Here is an 18,984-nt window from a genome sequence, read left to right as displayed (position 1 = left end):
TCCTAAATTTGGTGAAGAGCTGAGAACTGAGTGAGAGCTGTAGATTGGCCCCTCGTGCTGTTCCGTTTTCCAGGGAAGAAGAATTCAGGACTATATTCCAACAAAGCATTAATGATTGTTAATGCCTGTTATGATGAATCAACCTTTCATTAAAAGACTTGGTAGCAATCCACTCACCCACTGAACTGGACTTAGTTAAATGATGCAGCAACTATTTAGCCATTAGTAATATTGTTCAACATGGATTTTGCTGCAATATTTAAACTGGTTATGATAAATGGAACACAGGTTTTAGTAAAGACTGATTACCCATGAACTCCCCTCAAAAGATCTTGCTGGATTGTGCTCCCCTGTACATTAAGATACAATTCATTCCATTCAATGTTTAAACAGATAAGGAATATTGATTTTTCTAAAGATCTCAAGGTGTTCCTCAGTAGCATATCTTACACTGCCTGGTGGGAATGCACACAGTTCAAGGTTTGGGTTGTTAAAATAAATTGTTAACATTACAGCATAGAATTAATCATACAATTGATTTGAATGCAGTTTTCAATGCAAATTAGAGAAGAATACAATTGTTTAAGTGTAAGCTGGTTCTCTTTCAACATGATCAGAAATCATTATGATTGACAAGCAGAGAGCCACTGCTTCTATTCTTTTAAGATGTGAGCATTTGCTGTTTTAACTCATTCAAAGCCTACTCTATGACAGAAAGTTAAAGTGGGGTCCATAATTTGAATTCAGAATCGAAGTAACACCTTTGGTTGTTACTCGACTATTTGTGTCCATTAAACTACCAAACGGGTTAAATGAGCCTTACTGAAGGCAGATCCTGACAGGCCTCATTTCTGCCAGCAAGGAAAGCAAAATCTAAAACTGATCCAGAGGAAATCTAAGTTTAAAATAAATAACAGCAAGAAAAGATGAATACTATTGTTTTTAAAGACAGAAAGTTTCTCTCATCTGCAATGGTCCTGAAAACAGAAGAACATCACATACTGGACTCATGCTAACCAGTTCTTGCTTGTGGGCAACGGTTAGTCTGATGGACCTCTGCTCCTGAAACTGAGTGACCAGAAACAGAAGTGGCTAATAATCATTTTGTTTAGTGCCTGTAACTTGAAGAATCTTTTGTTCCCCAAGTGTTGCTCTCTTGTTGCCGATTATGACTTCAGGAATCTACTTCGGTCAGTTTGCCGTTTGAAGTTTCTTAGACTGAATATTTTGGGTTCAAGCTCAGAATCAGTGATGGCAAAAAAAGGTGTTCAATTCTCTAATCCATTATTCTGTAGTCTGCTCTGCAGAATTAGATCTGGGATAATACCTACCAATTGCCTTTTCGTATTATGTACCTATGAGTGTTGTGTTAGTCCCCCAGTCAAGACGAGAGACTAATTCACAGGGAAATCATTTCATATTCTTTTTAATGGGACTCGCCTTTGTGAAGGAAGACATTTTTAATTTACAAATCATACATTTTGTGAAATGGAGATATTTAAAATGCAAAACATGAATTATAAATACAAAAAAAATTAAATACTGGAATATGTCGAGAGAAGACAGTGGCTCAGTGGTTAGCACTGCTGCCTCACTGCAATAGGGACCCGGGAACGATTCCAGCCTCTGGTGACTGTCTGTATGAAGTTTGCACATTCTCCCCTGTGTCTGCGTGGGTTTTCGCCAGTGCTCTGGTTTCCTCCCACAGTCCATAGATGTGCAGGTTAGGTGGATTGGCCATGAGAAATTGACCTTAATATCGAGGTACGTGCAGGTTAGGTGGATTGGCCGTGAGAAATTGACCATAGTATCCAGATACATGCAGGTTAGGTGGATTGGCCGTGAGAAATTGACCATAGTATCCAGGTACGTGCGGGTTAGGTGGATTGGCCGTGAGAAATTGACCATAGTATCCAGATACATGCAGGTTAGGTGGATTAGCTCTGTGTGGGTTAGCTATACAGGGTTACAGAGACAGGGAGGTGGGTCTGGGTAGGATGCTTTTTGGAGGGTCGGTGTGGACCCGCTTGGCCAAATAGCCTGCTTCCACATTGCACTATTCTATAACAGAAGATAGCTGCTAAGTTATGCCGTTTCTCATCTGATAATTTGAGGGCAAAAGAATTCTTCACTGACTCTGATGATCGAATCTTGTGGAGGTGACAGTGGTCTCAGCTGTCAGCAGGAAAACTGGTGAGAGCAGTGTCATCTCGCATGGAAGGTTCCTACATCAGGCAATTTACAGCCATCAGTGGATCTTCACCTTAGTCAAGGATCCAAGGGGTGGACGTCCCACCAACCTATAGCTCTTGCCTCATCAAAGGGCCTACTGCACTTCTAGATTAGACATTTCCAACCTGTTGCAGGTACCAAATCCACCCAGGATATTGGTAATAGGAAGGGGACAGTTATGAAGAGGAGTTGACAGTAAGTGTAAATGGATGATTTTCATCAGACCCGCCCTCTTTCTTTTTAAGGGATTTTTTATGAGGAAAGGTTCGGCAGGATAAGCTCATATCTGCTGCACTTGAGAACAGTAAAAGCTGACTTTATTGAAATATACAAGATCCCCAGCACTTTGACAGAGCAGATGTGAAGAGAATGTCTTCTGTTACCGGAGAATCTGGAATTAAGGGTCACTATTTAAAATCTAGGGTCACCCATCTCAAACAGATGAGGTGATATTTTTTCTCTCTTAAAGTTGAGAGTCTTTTTAACTTTCCTCCTGAAAAGGTGGTGGGAGCAAAATCCTTTAATATTTTTTAGGTAGGGTGGATAGGTTCTTGTTAAGTAAGGAGGTGAAAGGTTAACTGGGGTAGGCGGGACTGAGCTCCCCTAAGCAAGGGGCTGAATGGCTTCCTCTCACTCTCAGTTTGTATGTTCAACATAAATATATCTTCTGTGACTTGGTGTCAAACATAGCTTGATAATTCTGCAATGAAGGGAGTATTTTACTTTGTTGAAGGTGCTGGCAAACAGTTAAATTGTTTGATTGAGAGAGCTTCATCCATAGTTGACCTGTTAAATGCTGACATTAGGTGCCAGGCACAAACTTCTCCATTCCCATCATTTAGTATCCCACACACTTATGAGTCGAAAATTTCACTAACAAAACCATTTTACAGGAAGAACAAGCATGATTGAAGCCTTAGGGCTGTGATTTTTGAAAAGAGGCTGTCCAAACTGAATTTGTCATTGGAGAAGTTAGTTCAGGAAAGGATCCAGATCTTTAAAATGCTGATAGTCATGGATAATACAGATGTAAGCAGGTTATTTAACTTGGACGGTGAGTGCAGAACTACAGGAAATGAGAACAAAATTAACATGCCTCAGGCAGGACTTGAGATTAGAATGTTCTTTCCCCCACAGAGTAGTGTAGATATTGGAACAGATTCTTAGCAAAAAAACAGTTCAGGCTGTGCTGATTAACTCCTTTAAGAAGAGCAGCTACATATCTGGTTAAAGGTAGAACTGAAGAATATAATGATACGTCCAGACAGAGATGATCAATGACTTTCGGAAACACAATAGTTCTTGTGACACCGACGCCATGGAAACGTCATTGGTTGGAGGCAGCTGGTCAGAATTGAATAATGGGTCTTGTTAGGATAGATTGATATTCTGGAGTTTCAGTCAATTACCTTAGGGGGTCAGGGAGAAATTTCACACAACTTTTCCTCAGGAGATTAAATATGTTGGGTAGAGTCCACGATAACACAAAGTGTGCATGGCTGTGAAAGGAGCTGGATTGATGAGGCAAATGGCCTTTTATGTTTTGTTGAATTTTTTTTTTCCCTTCAGTTGGAATGAAATGTCTCTCCTATTCCCCTCAAACAATCTTACTGAACCTTACTGTGGAATTTGCAACTTAAATTCTGGCCTTACATCTTTGAACTTAACGCATGTAAAGATTAGCTGTCTAAGACATTACACTGCCTTTCTCCATCTGAATAAGCCATGTTGGGTGTTAGTGAAAAATGTGGCACTGTAGCCTGAGCAAAGGCTTCTGTCCATTAAATGGTCATCCTTGTACTTTATTGCTTCAGGGCATTTTTCTACTGCAAAGCTTGTCATGATGACATCACAGATACAAAAAGGATTAAGAAATGTGGCTGCAAACGACGTAAGTAAAAATGTCTTTTGTTTTGCATTATTATCTTGTTATTAGTAATTGTACATTGCAATCAATGTGCATTTTGAATAATATTATTGTGCCAACAGTGTATAGTTATTGGTGGAGGGCATGTCAAACATCAAATGTTTTCTGTCATTAGCTTGTCATTGGTGGTCAGAGTGGGTACATTATTGAATGTAAACCTGCATTTACTCATCCGGTGAGCATTGTGTATAAGCAACAAACTATAAATGCCTGCTATCCAGCAGCAAACACTCATATCCAACAGTTATAAAATGTACAGGTGCATATTTTATTGCAGCTCCACCATTAATTATAGTCCCTATTTGGCAGAATTTGGTTCAACTGCCATAAAGTTTGTTACAAGATATAAATCTTTTACCTAAGACGTGTATGAAGGCCAGCATGTGTAAGAACTCAACTCATAATAATTATTATAAGTCAACTCTTAATGTTGTAAAAATGTTGTTTTCACACCCCTGTAAACAATTAAATTATTATTTTAGAGCAGAACATTAATGCTTTTATGTGCATCAGAATGGATAAATCTTGGATTTTGCCTTCAATTTGTAAAGGCCAAAACTCTTCCCCAATACCCATTGCTCCCTGCAGCCAATAGAGTGGACCAATAACTGGCTCCAGGTTGTTCAGAATTTGGCCAACTATATTGGCCAAAGAGTGGCTGTGGAATAGTTTGTTTGACTTACCTTCTTACTTGCTCAGTGGCACAGTGCCTAGTTTTTGTTGGCCACCTGCTTGCGGCAATATAATTGTGCCATCAATGCCCTTTACCAACTCTTTCTAACTAGTCAAATAACTAAGGCAAGAGAAATTAAGCGGAGAGCAACATTTTTCAGACTATATGAAAGGAAGTTTAATTACCTGAAAGGAAGGCAGGTTTAGATTAACATTATGCCATTAATACATAATGGGAAATTGAGGAAAATTAATGAATGCTGCAGATTGGCGAGCGAAAAATAATTATCATTAATGTGATTAAGCTGCATGCAAAAAATTAAAAATATACTTGGAGAATAACGGAATGCCTAAAATGAGGAGTCCAAATTTCAGTCTATTAATGATGTGATGTAGAACAGATGTATAAATAAAATGACATGATTAGTGAGGCTGAAGAAAGAGCTTGTCAGAACTAAACTGCTGCTGTTTGAAAACTCTAGAGGTAATGCTCTAAGTCAGCTGGAAAAACAAAGACAAACCCTTGCCAAATGCATTGTATTTCACAGTCCATAATGGTGGAGCATGCAAAATGCAATACTTGAGTACGGTACCAGAAATGCAGAGTTTTTTTTTGAGAAGAGCACACATCTTAGTAGTTGCTGTCACATTTAGAATGAAAGTCCAGCAGATTTATCATTATATTGGCATTAGTCATGTCACATTGTTAACATATACCTGACCTACTTAGTCACTTGTCCAAACCTTTTAGGCCCATTATTAATAATTTAAACAAAAAAAACTTTGTGCATCCACGGAGGTCAAGAATAATTAAAGTGAGTAGCTTTATCTTTTTTATGGAAGAAGAAAATCTTGGTTGCTTGAATGCACAACAAAAAAAAATCAGCTTAAAAGTATCATTATTTTTTCATCGTAATCTGAATTATTTAAAGAATGGTCCAGAATTTGCAAAGACAAATTTCTTCGAGGTGACAAAGTTGGGGTGGGGTAGTAATTGCAATAGCCAGTTCAGTTCCACCTCCCCCGCGCCCCCCCATCCCCCCCACCACCCAAAGAAGGAAATTGTTAGAAAAAGAATGCTGAATTTTGATACATAACGATATTTCTGCTGTATATGTGAACTTATTTTTTTTAAGTGTTCATCCCTTCTAGGTTTGTCTCATGTTGTAGAAAATGTAATGGAAAAAGAGAAAGCACAAAACACAGTTGCATATAGACCTTTTTTTCCGTGGAACTCAAAACACATGAGAATCCATGTATGAAATGATTGCAATACCTTTTGATGATTGATGTATTTTTAATTTATTTTTCTCCTTGCTGCCCTGGAACATGAAACTCTATAATTTAACTTCACACTGGTAGTGATCTATTGTGAGTAAAAACGGGTTCCCTGTTGCCCAGAGTGCGATCCAACCTGTCTACCTTAAGCAAGAGATTTTTATGTTGCATGTGTAGCAGTTACATCATACGTACACATCATCTTCAGCACCGCCCACAGATCACTTTGAATCTGTAGAAAATACAGCAGCCCAGCGGCAAGATACCAGCGTAAAAATTCAGTTAAAGCAAAGAAATGAGTAGTAGTGAGGTTTGGAGTTCAATGAGATTTCATTGTTGATCGTAGCATAAAGAGGAGAGATAAACTAAGCATTGCATTCATTCCAAAACCTTCTTGCAATGTTTCCAATTTTTATGTTCACTTGAGGTGCAAAAGGAGTTTGGAAGCCATGCTGCCATTTTTGTCACTAGGATTACCTTTCACCTTTCTTTAGGCAACATGAGTGCAGTACAGCAGGTAACTTCAGATGTGGCAAATGTTAAGTGCTTCTTCCATTGGAGAATTTGGTTTGGCCCCATGATCTGAGAGTCCTGAACATTTGCATTGCAGAGGATATAGCATTGATGTTAAGGGATTTTAATGTTACTGACATAGTGCCTTGGTGCTGGAGAAAGGCTAGTGTACCAAGAAAGGCCAGCAGAGAGGTGCCAGATTTGGTTATCTAGGTGAGCTGATTTTGCCTACCTCAGATAGTTTGAAGGCTGTGGTATTACCAATATTCCTACGTTTGGAGGGAAACAACACTCAAGGTTCCTGCTTCCAACTGCAAATCATTGACCCACTGACACAAAGTGTTGTGTATAGCCAACATATGAGGATGTAGTTGAATACCCATTGTCAAGATTGTATGGGCTACAGGACCTGTATAAAGTAGAGCCTTCAATGAACAAATAAGAAACTTTCTTTTTGAAGAAAACAGTGCAGGATGTTTAAAGAGGGTTAAAATTTTTCAAAAGTAATGTTTTGTTTGTGCGTCTTACTTTTATATTATGTGGAGAATGTTTAACAGGTGGACAGAGAACACTACTTCTGCATCAACAGTCTAGCTCAAGCAATAAAATCCAATGCCTAATTTTATTAGTTGGCAAAACAAGATCCCTATTTCACAAAAAAACAGCCCCTGGCCCTTGTACTCTACTCGAATTATGGAAAAATAGAGGTGTTGGAAAGTTTTCTTCAGTAGATTGTGAAGGTAGTTTGGATGTTGTCACCATTTTGAGCCTGCTTCTCAGTTTAATATTGCTGCTGTATTTTCACTGAACAGGCCATCTTCTAAATCCCACAAATTGAGAAACTATTATCAGAAGAAAAAGTTTATTTAACCACCATTCAAACTAATCATCTTGTTCTTCTGTTGTTATCCCTCAACTCTTCATTCCATTTTTATGAAAATAAGTAATCAATAGACATTGAATTGAAATGAATTTGTCACCATTTTGATTCTTCCTGGTAGTTGGGCCCTTTTTTACTCACTACCCGTGACTGGACCCTGACAGTTTTCACCTTTTGCTGAGCATGGTGCTCTCTGATAGCCATCCACTAGATGTCCTCAGAGACCTTCTTATTCCCCCTCTGGTCTCCAACAGCGTGTGGTATTTCAGGTCCTCCTCAACGATGATTATTCCAAAAAAAAATCATTTTTTAAAATATAAAAGTGGCAGTATAAACATGTTTTTGCAAGGAATCCATACTGCAGTTTGTGTGTTGAGTTAGTGGACACGTCCTTCGTGTGTAGAACTACATGCATCTCATTAACAACTAACATGTCATTGTCTGAAAGTGCTATTAATGTTTGCGTTTTATTTCCACAACGAATGCAGTGTATTTCTTACAGCATGTTTTTTTTTGAAAAACAAGCTAAAATATTAATGTTTATGGATGCTTCAATCTTAATAAACCTTTTTGAATTTTTTTGTTACCTTTTCATTATTGCCAAGGTTGAAGGCTCTTATTTTTATCAGCATGCTGTTATTTTGGTGGTTCTGCATGGACTCAAAAATAGTTTCCTCAAGTCTTCCTTTTTTAAAAAAAAAACACAAAAAATAGGCACCCACGTCTTCTTCACAATTCCCCCATTGATTGGGAAGGATAATTTGGCTCAAGTATTTGGTTTCATTTCAAGAAACAAGATCAAAAAATGGTTCATCTCCCTCAAGATTCCATTCCTTTTAAAGACTTGTCAGACTCAATTAATGTCACACTGAAAAGATTGGCATCATTCAAAGGAAGACAAGAGGCCGATGCTACCCAGCATCATCAGCATTTATTATTCTTTGATGCTACTTCCTTCATTGAAGTAACAGTGCTAACCGAACAGTCTTGTTGCGTGCATTGAACAGGCTTAATGCTGCATGATATGATCATTCTTTTCTCAGCTAGCGGATAATCTTACAAAAAGATTTTCCTGAAAATTAATGTTTTGCAACTAACCGCTGAAAAGACCGCAGAGAAATGGGGATGCTACTGAAGATGCCTCTCATTCTTCACCTTCCAGTGCCTTTTTTTCCTCAATCATAGCGTGACCCTTGCTTGGCCAGTAATTTTGATATAAATGGCCTTAGGTCAGTGCTTGACTCAGTTGAGAGCTTTAAGTATGTCATTCACGTGGCATAATAGCTTGTTCATCCAAGACTGATTTTTGCTTTACTTAATATGAGAAACTTAAATTATTCCTCATTACCAGTACATTAGGTTTATTATCAAATAATATGGTGTATATTATTTATATTACAAATTTCATTGAACAAGTGAATCAATTAGCACAATAACCATATCGGCATCTTGTGTGCTTGAAAGAATTGGACCTGTATTTTATGTGCTACCTAAATTTTGTCGTGCTCATTAGCATAGTATTAATTGTAAGGAAATGCTAATTATACCAAATTCTTGCCAGCACCACATGCTTGTGCAAAACAATGGAGAGCGGCGAAAAGAACAATCACAAAAATAAATCCTTTTTCCATTGATTGCCTGCTTTGGCTAAATTGTTTAAAAGGGATATGATGAGCAGGTTTACAATTAAAATTTTCACCAGTTTCTTGTGTTCCTGTTGAACAGTATCCCGTGTGGCATGAACTTGAAAATATCTAAGAATGTGAATTGTATATTCAAACTTATCTGCTGAACTCTTGCTTTTGAACTTTTAAATGTGATTTTCTTATCGCTCCTTTCGTGAAATAGTCTTAGCTCTTCTTCCTTGTCAAGCCTGCGTATGTTACTAAGGCCTGTATTAGATCCCGTGTTAATTCCTTCCAACTGCCAGACTGAGTAACCTTGCCATTAACCTGCTCCTCTTCCTCTCCTTCCATCGAAAACATGATTATAGCCAAGATGTCCATCTACAAGAGAATGAAACTCGCATGTTGTTTTGATTGCGGACGCTGTGAGCGTGACTGCACTTGCATGTCAGACAGTGTACATAGTAACTTGGACACCCTTGAGAGAACCTTCCCACTTTCTTCTGTCTCTGTTAATGATTGCTCCACCAGTTTACGTGCCTGTAAGTTTAACACCATGCTGTTCCATGTCCGTCCTATGTGGGGTCGTCCCTTCTGTGTTGTATTCTGTGGTCCAGTAAGTTGTAATTTAGTTGCCACTGCTGTCATGTTCATTGAGCTTCCTAGTGACAAAGTTGGCTATGTGTGCTTTTGCTAGAACTTGGGTCTGTGGATGAGCATGGGAGACCCACAGTTTAGCTTTGATGTGGATGTTCTTGGTACGGTGTGGTTTTGAAATTATTCCATGTCTCAATGTCATTCTGGATAAAATGTGGAGAAGTGACTTCATTAAAGTTAAAGTACATGACTGGGGTCGGGTGGGGCTGGAATATCCTTTTGAATTTAGCTGACTTACTTCTAATTATTGCTGTTTTTAAGTTTTTAAATGTTCTTTTACTATCTCTTTCTGTCACAAATACACAATGCCCACAATCACGTGCTCAGAGCAGTGCCAAATACCTCCTGGCATTGCAGACTCAAACATCCCATTCTATGTGCTTGGTACTAACACCCACAGCATTCAACATTGTTTCAATTTCCTATCGGTGGGATAAACATGCAAACATCCAAATTAGTGATGAGTTGGCAAATATGAAATCATAACCAATTATGCACCATCATACTACCATGACTCTACAATTAACCCACTAAAGATTTTTCAAAAATCCCTTTAAAGCCATTGTCAAACATTGGCATCATGTACCCATAGTTGAGCAATGAGTAGATCGAATGAACATAAAGTTGGAATTTGAATCCTTTATCAGTTTTCCCACAGTTTTCATTAGAATACATACCTTCTAACTTATTTATTTAGTTGTACAGTGTATGTTGACAACTCTGCAGAAATTGAGAATTGAAATATTTGAGCCTGCTCTGTTGCTGGATGCCATGGCCCTTTTAAGAAATGGTAATTCTGTCATCTTATTTCATAGTATAATCTGTTTACACCAGGAGGTAACATTTAGATTGAATCAGATTGTTCTGCAAGTCTTCAACAATCGCATTTGGCTGTGCCTGTAGTTAGTTCACGGTTTGAAATTGCCAGCTTGACACCACGGTGTTTTACTCTGGGCATAAACGTTGCCAGAGATCTTAATCTAGCTGTTCAGAAAAGAGAGACTGGCTTTGTATTGCATGGCATGCAATTTTAAATTATTCTTGTGGAATGAAACAGTTTGTTCCAGTTTAGACCTGGAGGAAGACACCTCTGAAACCTGCAGAACAGATTCCAACTATGGTCTGAATACAACCGAGTGTTGACAGTTAACCAAAAGAGTTATATCCACACATTTTGTATTGATGCCAGTAAACAATGCAAAGGTGTGCAGTATTCTGTGACCGTCACCAAAATTGAACTTTGTGAAATCAACTTGCATCAAGTATTTTTCCTTTGACCTCATTGGTTCAAAACATACTCCAGTCTTCATTCTATTTTCTAAGTTATAAATACAGACAACTTTCAAGAAGCTTGACACCATCCAGGACAAAGCAGCCTGCTTATTTGTCATTACATTCACGAACATCTACTTCCTCCATCACTGGTGCACAGTAACAGCAATGTGTACTGTCTATAAGATGCACTGCAGAAATACACTGAGGCTTCTTAGACAGTACCTTACAAATCCACGATCACTTCCATCTAGAAGGACAAGGACAGCAGATCCATAGGATCAGCAAGTTCCCTTCAAGCCACTCACATCCTGACTTGGAAATAAATTGCCATTCCTTCAGTGCTATTGGGTTAAAGTCCTGGAGCTCTCTTCCTAGTGGCATTGTGGGTCTACCTACAGCACCCCGACTGCAGAGATTCAGGAAGACAGCTCGCCATCAGCTTTTACAGGGTCAAGTAGAGACAGGCAATAGATGCTGGCCAGCCAACAATGTCCTTATCCTAAAAACTAATTTAAAAAATTAACATTTTTAATTTTTGTCCATTCACAAATATTAAAATGTAACAAATATTTGTAACTTGTTGAACAGAGCTCAGCTTTTCTTTACTAGCAGATGATGGGAAGTTTGGCAGTAGAACTCAGTTCGGCCTCTCTACATCACAGAAAAAGTAGCAACTTTGAACCCCGTTCCTCTCCACATTTTACTAATTTTCAAACCATATCCCATGGAACATTTATGTTGCGGATTTAATGTGGAAAATGTCCCAGGATGTTATACTGCAGCGTGAAGGAAATAGACTCTCAAAATAAAGGAGCACACATCAGGCATGATGACCGCAGGGTTTGTCAAAGGGGAAGATTTTATGACGGTTTTCATGTAGGAGAGGAACATAGAAAGGCAGAGGGGTTTAAAGGGAGGATTCTAGAGATCAAAAGCTAGATTGCTGAAACAACAGCTGTGAAGAAGCAAAGACAGAATGAGCGAATATGCAGAAGGGAATGGACTGGTAAGAATCACAGAGGTATTAGCCATTCGGCCCATCTTGTCAGCTCTGGCTCTCCAAATGAGCATCATTACCTCCTGCCAATTTCCTGCTTTCTCCCCATATGCTTGCATGTTATTTATATTCAGCTCATTATCCAATGCTCTCTTGAATGCTTTACTTGAATGCATGGTATGGAAAGGGGTTGAACAGAAAGAGATTACAGAATTTAGGACAAGCAAGGTCTTGATTGTATGTTAGTTCAGAGTTGAAAATTCGAAATGTTAATGCATGGGAACTGGGATATATATTGTGTGTGAGGGAGGAAAATTATGTGAATGAGCAGGGATTATTCTGTGTGAGGAACTGGGCAGCAGTGTTCCAAGTTATGGAGGGTGGCAGACTAGCTGGAAAAGATAACATTGAAAGAATCAAGACCGGGGGCAATAAAAAGATCTTGAATGAGCCCTTTGGTAGATTGTGGGATGGCAGGTATCTGTCTGAAATTGCATCACTCAATGCAAGTACCAGTCTCAAACCACTGTGCAAGCACAGGTATTAAATTGGTACTTTTATGGTTTATTAATCTCAAAGTGCACCTCATAAGCAGATGCCATTTTCCTTGGAACATGTAACAACTTGTGGGGGGCCACAGTGACTCAGTGCTTAGCGCCAGGGACATGGGTTCGATTCCAGCCTCGGGCGACTGTCTGTGTGGAGTTTGCACATTCTCCTCGTGCCTGTGTGGCTTTCCTCCAGGTGCTCTGGTTTCCTCCCACAGTCCAAAAGATGTGCAGGTGAATTGGCCATACTAAATTACCCATAGTATTCAGAGATATGCAGGCTAGATTCATTAGTTAGAGAAAGTCTAGAGTAACCTGTATACGGGAATGGTGTGGATCGGTGTGGATTTGTTAGGCCAAATGGCCTGTTTCTACACTGTAGGAATTCTAATTCTAACTTAAACTGGAATTCCCTAAACAGATTCTGCTTTCAAACTGGCCTATACTTCAACTGTACACTTAGGTGTGCATAGATTGCTGAAGTTACCTAGAATGAAAACTCCAATGTTGCTTCCAACTTGTTGTGAACTTTGCTTACCATTTTAGTTGGACTACACTTGTTTTTGTTGTTTACATCTATTTGTTGAACTGCAAACATTCCTCTTGCTTCAGGAGGAAGAATTCCAATTGTTCAACTAATGAATAGCTGTTGAGTAATAGTTTAAATCCAGTAGGAGCAAAATAAATGTATGGAAAGCAATCTAGTTCAGAGACTGCTTAACTGAAACAGTTCGTGAAATCAAGGGGAAAAGAAAGGACACTGAGTGGTGAGATTCAGATTTTCATTAAATTAATATGAGCAGATGTGAAATGTTGACTATTTGACAATTAGAAATGGCAGCAGTGGGGGATGGAATCAAAGAGAGGTCAAATGTACAGATCACATTTCCTTTCTTACATTCTTCAGCTGCTCTGACAATCAGCTTGAATTAGTGTCAGTTCAGCTATGATGCTTTTTGCCCTTTGTCTTTCACTGTGGTACTAGATTGCTTCCCTAGATACTCATTAAAGCCCATTATATCATTACTTGGCTTGGTTTCAGCATGGACCCCAGTAACGTTAGCACACTCCATGGTTTTGTCAGACAATTTTCTTTCATTACAACACAATTTTGATATTTCAGTAAGATCACATAGCCAGTTCCACAAACTGGCAAACACAATAATTACTTTGGACGTTTCCTGGCCCATCTTCAATGTACGTACTACATTTCAAAGGGAAGTCAAAGGATCCACATAATGAAATCTAGACTCTCGACCCTTTGGATTGCTCTTATACCATAAAGCTTTTTCTGCAAAGGAGGCCAGAATGCCATGTGAACAAAAAGCTGCCTGTGATCCATGTTTGTGTGCTGTAATATTTAATACCGAGTACAACAAGCACAAGAAAATGAGTCACAATTAAGCAATCAATTTGTAAAACTTGAGATGTGCCCCTGTTTTATGCATGGCCATTTTCCCTGAATGACATGTAGTCAAGAGTTCCCCAAACAAAGCTGTATTTTAATTTATAGAAATCTGTATCTGTTTCATGAGGCCCCTCTTCCTGGTATTTACAGAAAATACAATCACGCATCTCAGTGACATTTAAAGAAAAGCTTGTATGTTTACACGGCAGTTGCGGTCCAAAGGACTGGGACATTTTGCAAACAGGATTTTGTTGACAATATGTACAGGCATCTGGGTGCTGATATTCACACAAATCAAGAGGGAACAGAGTGGCAGTTGGCATGGGTGAAAGTAAAACATGAAAAATGAAATGTGAAAACACAAGCTGCACCTAATTTCTTAAACTGTAGCACACATTTCTGTGCGTAGCTCAACCTAATTAAATAAGGACTAATGTTTAGCTTGCCAAAATCCTGTTGGGTGTAGTCCCTTCCAGTTGGTGATGTGAATGGGAAAAGGCAGTGTAAATCTGAAGCACCCTTTGGTGTTCCATGCTTGTATTATAGTTTTTATTGCTCAGAAGTCAGACCCTAAACTTACTCTTAGGCTCAGGAATCCAAGACAAAATAAAGTGTCTTGATGCTTAATTCTTCCTGTGGGCAACTAACCTTTGCTCCAAACAGTTAGTCTGGAATCTTAACTGCCACAGAATCCTACGTGCACATCACAATCCCAATGCCCCCACTGCTCTCCCTTCCCTCCCATTTCTTTCCCAAGGTCCAACTCCTTTGCAATTTCTACTGGTCTTCCACATCATAGCAAATTGGATTTTTGGATTTTAAGATCTATACCATTGCTTTCAGATCCCTGCAAGGCCTCACCCTCCACCCAATCCCTATCATTTACAATTTGGGTGATCAGTGATACCCATTTGTTTCAGGGTCTCTCATTCTGCCACCGTTCTCTCTATATCCTTGACACAAAGGATAGTGGCAATCTGCTGCCCTCCCTAAATTGTTAAAAATCCTTTTTAAAGTGCAATTGTGATTTGCACGCTTTTGCACACCATGACTGTTTCTAATTGTTGAGGTTTGTCATGAATTCTTCATTGCTACAGCAAAGAATCCTCTCCCTGCTTCTGCCTCTTCCTTCACTGTCTACTAGCTGATTTGAGACACGACAACCTGCTTTTAGGGTAGTAAGAACAGGGACTTACACCTACTGTTTAAAAGACATCTGGATGGACATATGAATTTGAGGGGGGTGGGGGAGAGGGAAGTTTGGAGGGATATGAGCTGGGAGCTGGCAGGTGGGACTAGATTGGGTTGGGATATCTGGTCAGCATGGACGGGTTGGACCAACGGCTCTCTTTCCATGCTGTATACCTCTATGACTCTATATTGCACACAGTGAACTTGGGTTCTAAGGTAAGTTTTCAGAGAGTGGAAAGGATATTGCTGCATTGAAGGAGGCAATTCAGCCCATTGTACCCATGTTGGTATGGCTCACAAATAATCCCAATGGTCTCATTTTGCAGCCTTTCATTATTATATTAAAAGTTTTCTTCAGAGTTGTGGCAAGGTGCCTCTTTCCCGAAGAGCTGAGGATTAATGGACCATTTGAGACTGCTCATTTACTCTTGATTATACAACACTGTTGACTAAAGGTTTGCATTAGGTTAGCAGCCTGCAACTTCCACTCTCATCTCTTGTGCTAAGACAGCTTTTCCCCTACAAGAATAATACTTTCAAAACTAAGCAGAACTTTACCCTGGAACATAGCTGGTTTAATAATCTAGTCTGGAGAACAGTGGCATTAGTAAATATTTGCACAGAATAGAGAGATGCAAAGCTGTACTTTTGCAGTTGAGGTGGGATTTTTATTTATAGTGAGAAACCAGCCTTCTGAGCAAAAAGTCAAAAGTTGAGATTTCCACATTAGAGGTCCTTTAATCGGCATGGAGGCAGTGTTCCAATCAAGCTAAGGGTGGGGATGCTGGCTCTTGAAGCTGGAAGGCTAATCTGTGGTAAACTAGCTTTATAGAAGCATCCCCGGATCCATTTCCCTAACCCGATTACTCTAAATGTACCCCTGATTAATGCACCTAACCTACACATCCCTGAACACTATAGGCAATTTAACATGGCCCATTCACCTAACCTGCATATCTTTGGACTCTGGGAGGAAACTGGAGTATCCGGAGGAAACCCACACAGACACTGGCAGAATGTGAAAACTCCACACAGACAGTCGCCTGAGACTAGAATCAAACCCGGGTCCCTGGCGCTGTGAGGCAGCAGTGCTTATCACTGAGTCACCGTGCTCAGTGGTTAGAAAATAAGACCGTGATAAAGGTCACAGAAATCTCAAATTCATTCTTCCAAATGGCTGTGGAAGCTGACATAAGTAGATGTTTCAAGACTGAAAGCAACACAAGTAATGATAGACTGAGATAATCGATCTCAGAATGTAGCAAGATCTTGATAATATCAGCATTTGGGTTGATAAGTATCAAGTAAAGTTTGTGTTATGCAAGGGTTAGTCACTGACTGTCTTCAACAAGAAATAACCTACCACCACCCTGAACTAGCTATATAAATACCGTGGCTACAAGAGCAGGTCAGAGGCTAGGAATCCTGCAGTGAGTAACTCACCTCTGGCTCCCCAAAGCCTTTCTGCCATCAACAAGACACAAGTCAGGAAGGTGATGGAACATTCCCCACTTGTCTGGTTGGGTACAGCTCCAACAACACTCCTGAAGCTTGACACCATCCAGGACAAAGCAGGCCATTTGACTGGCACCACATCCTCAAACAATTTCTGCCTCTAACACAGAGGCTACGCAATAGCAGGTTATATCATCTACAAGATGCACCATCAAACTTCATGAATGGTCCTTAGAAAGTAGCTTCTAAATCCATCATTGCTACCACCCAGAGAAGACAGTGGCAGCACATACATGGGAACACCATCACCTACAAATTTCCCTACAAGCTACTCACCATTCTGACTTGGAAATATATTGTTCATGCAGTGTCGCTGGGTCAAAAGCCCAGAACACTCTCCCTAACAGTATTGTGAGTCTACCTCCATCAAATTGACTGCAGCAATTCAAAAAGGCAGCTCACTAGCGCCATCTTAAGGGCAACTAGGGATGGGGAATAAATCTGACTCAGACATCAACACCCAAATTCTAAGAATGAATAAAAAGTAAACTCTTTTTTGATCCCTGAAGGTATTCAGGGATATGAAAGAGGCAGAAAAATGGAGTTGATCTATAAATCCAACTATGATCCCACTGAGTGGCAGTACAGACATGAGGGACTGACTGACCTTGTAACCAGTTTACTTGGACACATCCTGGTTGGTTATGAGCAATCCTCACGTTACGATCGAGCCCTCCACAATCACCTGATGAAGGAGCGTTGCTCCGAAATCTAGTGTGCTTCCAATTAAACCCGTTGGACTATAACCTTGTGTTGTGTGATTTTTAACTGGGAACAGGTTAGTCATGCACTATCTCTGCCCATGCAGAGGGCAAGATCAAAACCAATGCTCATTAAATAAAGGGCAATTTTAAGAACAGTAAAACCATGACCAATGAATAAAATCAATTTACCAAATCATAACATGAATAAAAGTTGAACTCAAGGACTCTTGAAGTGGATTGACAATATTAAATCCTATCTATATGTTGCCAAAGGGATTGATAAGCTGTATCACCTTTCTGATGGGATCACAAAAAGGGAATTTATATTAAATTGAAAACCTAATCACAGAAAAATTGGCTACTAACAATGAGGACACGTTAATGAGCACTCCTGTTGTGTGCAAGTCTTGTTTGAAGTGTAGAACTGGAGTCTATTATCCCTATCATTTATGAATACTGACTGAAGTACAGAGTTGCAGTGTAGCATTTTCAGTAATCATTATTGCCTTCAAACCCCTGCTCAGCTGCCGAGTTTCAGTGTATATTAAACAGTTATAGCTACTGTGTATATGTCCTTACTATGTGTCAATGCAAAAGTACTTTTGCCCAGTATAGTTATAGGTTTCCTTTCCTATTCACCAATGTTATTCAAGAATCCTGTTCCAAATGGATGATTACAGAGTACCGTTCCTATCCACTCTTATTAAATAAAATCCCTGATCGAAGCACACTCTTGAGCCAAGTAGAACAGTACTTGGCAGATTGGTTATGTCTTTATCGGGATTGAATTCCATGTAGCTGGAGTGACCCAGTCTTGATGTTAGACTAACTGCCAAAGCTGCTTTATAATCTTATTCAATCTGACTTTTATTCCATTTTTGTTAGCATTTGAAGAACTGAAAAGCATAAACATGGCATGGAGATTTAATAATATGACATATTCTATAAACTTCTACTCACGTGCACCATCAACTTAGTGCCACTATTTAAAATCATGCAAAATGGTTATTTTATCATTTACCTGTTGACCAAGTGAATCAATGAGCTGTGTGGGCCAAGCAGGCCTTGCTCTGATTGCTGGTTGTTTTGGGATTTCAGTCAGAGTGGTGAATAGGATGTGGAGATTAGTCGTACCCATGGGTTACGAAGGAACAAAACACATGTGGTCCCTGGTCAAGATGACTATTCACCAAGCATCTTTTCTTTTCATACTGGGATATGGAAAGGACTCCATTTTGTGCCCATCCCTAGTTGCCCTGCAATGGTTGTATTAGGATGCCCAATAACAGTTTGAATTGCTTGCCATAACATTTCAGAGAGCAGTTCAAGTATGTAATGTATAGATCTAGTAGGCCAGAGGAGGACAGATGACTTTCCTTTCTTCAATCTGCTAGTAGTGAAACCTATCACTGATTTTGGGCTTTGCTGTATAATTTGCCTGAAATAATGTGGAATACACACCATATGTAGTCCACTCAGTTTATTTTCTCATTTGCTGCAGTGTCTAACCAGTGGTCCTTAAAATGATGACTGGGGTCCACTGATGGAAAATCAAGTTGACT

At 39.4% G+C, this 18,984-nt stretch overlaps 1 protein-coding gene across 7 annotated transcripts in view; it reads left to right on the top strand.

The window, feature by feature from the left end:
• The window catches only part of kcnma1a (potassium large conductance calcium-activated channel, subfamily M, alpha member 1a), an 858,112-nt gene that overhangs the window by 700,313 nt on the left and 138,815 nt on the right, over positions 1–18,984 (top strand). For 6 of the 7 annotated variants that reach the window (XM_060854015.1, XM_060854014.1, XM_060854009.1 and 3 more), the window contains one exon: positions 4,047–4,123. In XM_060854015.1, coding sequence (XP_060709998.1) covers positions 4,047–4,123 — 77 coding nt within the window. Of the gene's footprint in view, positions 1–4,046; positions 4,124–6,193; positions 6,203–9,495; positions 9,670–18,984 lie in introns of all 7 variants that reach the window. The other variant, XM_060854016.1, reaches the window with a different exon arrangement.

The sequence above is a fragment of the Hemiscyllium ocellatum genome, chromosome 43 (assembly GCF_020745735.1).
Source record: "Hemiscyllium ocellatum isolate sHemOce1 chromosome 43, sHemOce1.pat.X.cur, whole genome shotgun sequence".
Classification (NCBI taxonomy): Eukaryota; Metazoa; Chordata; class Chondrichthyes; order Orectolobiformes; family Hemiscylliidae; genus Hemiscyllium; species Hemiscyllium ocellatum.
The sequence above is the reverse complement of the archived record's forward strand: the minus strand, read 5'-3'. Positions and strand labels throughout refer to the sequence as shown.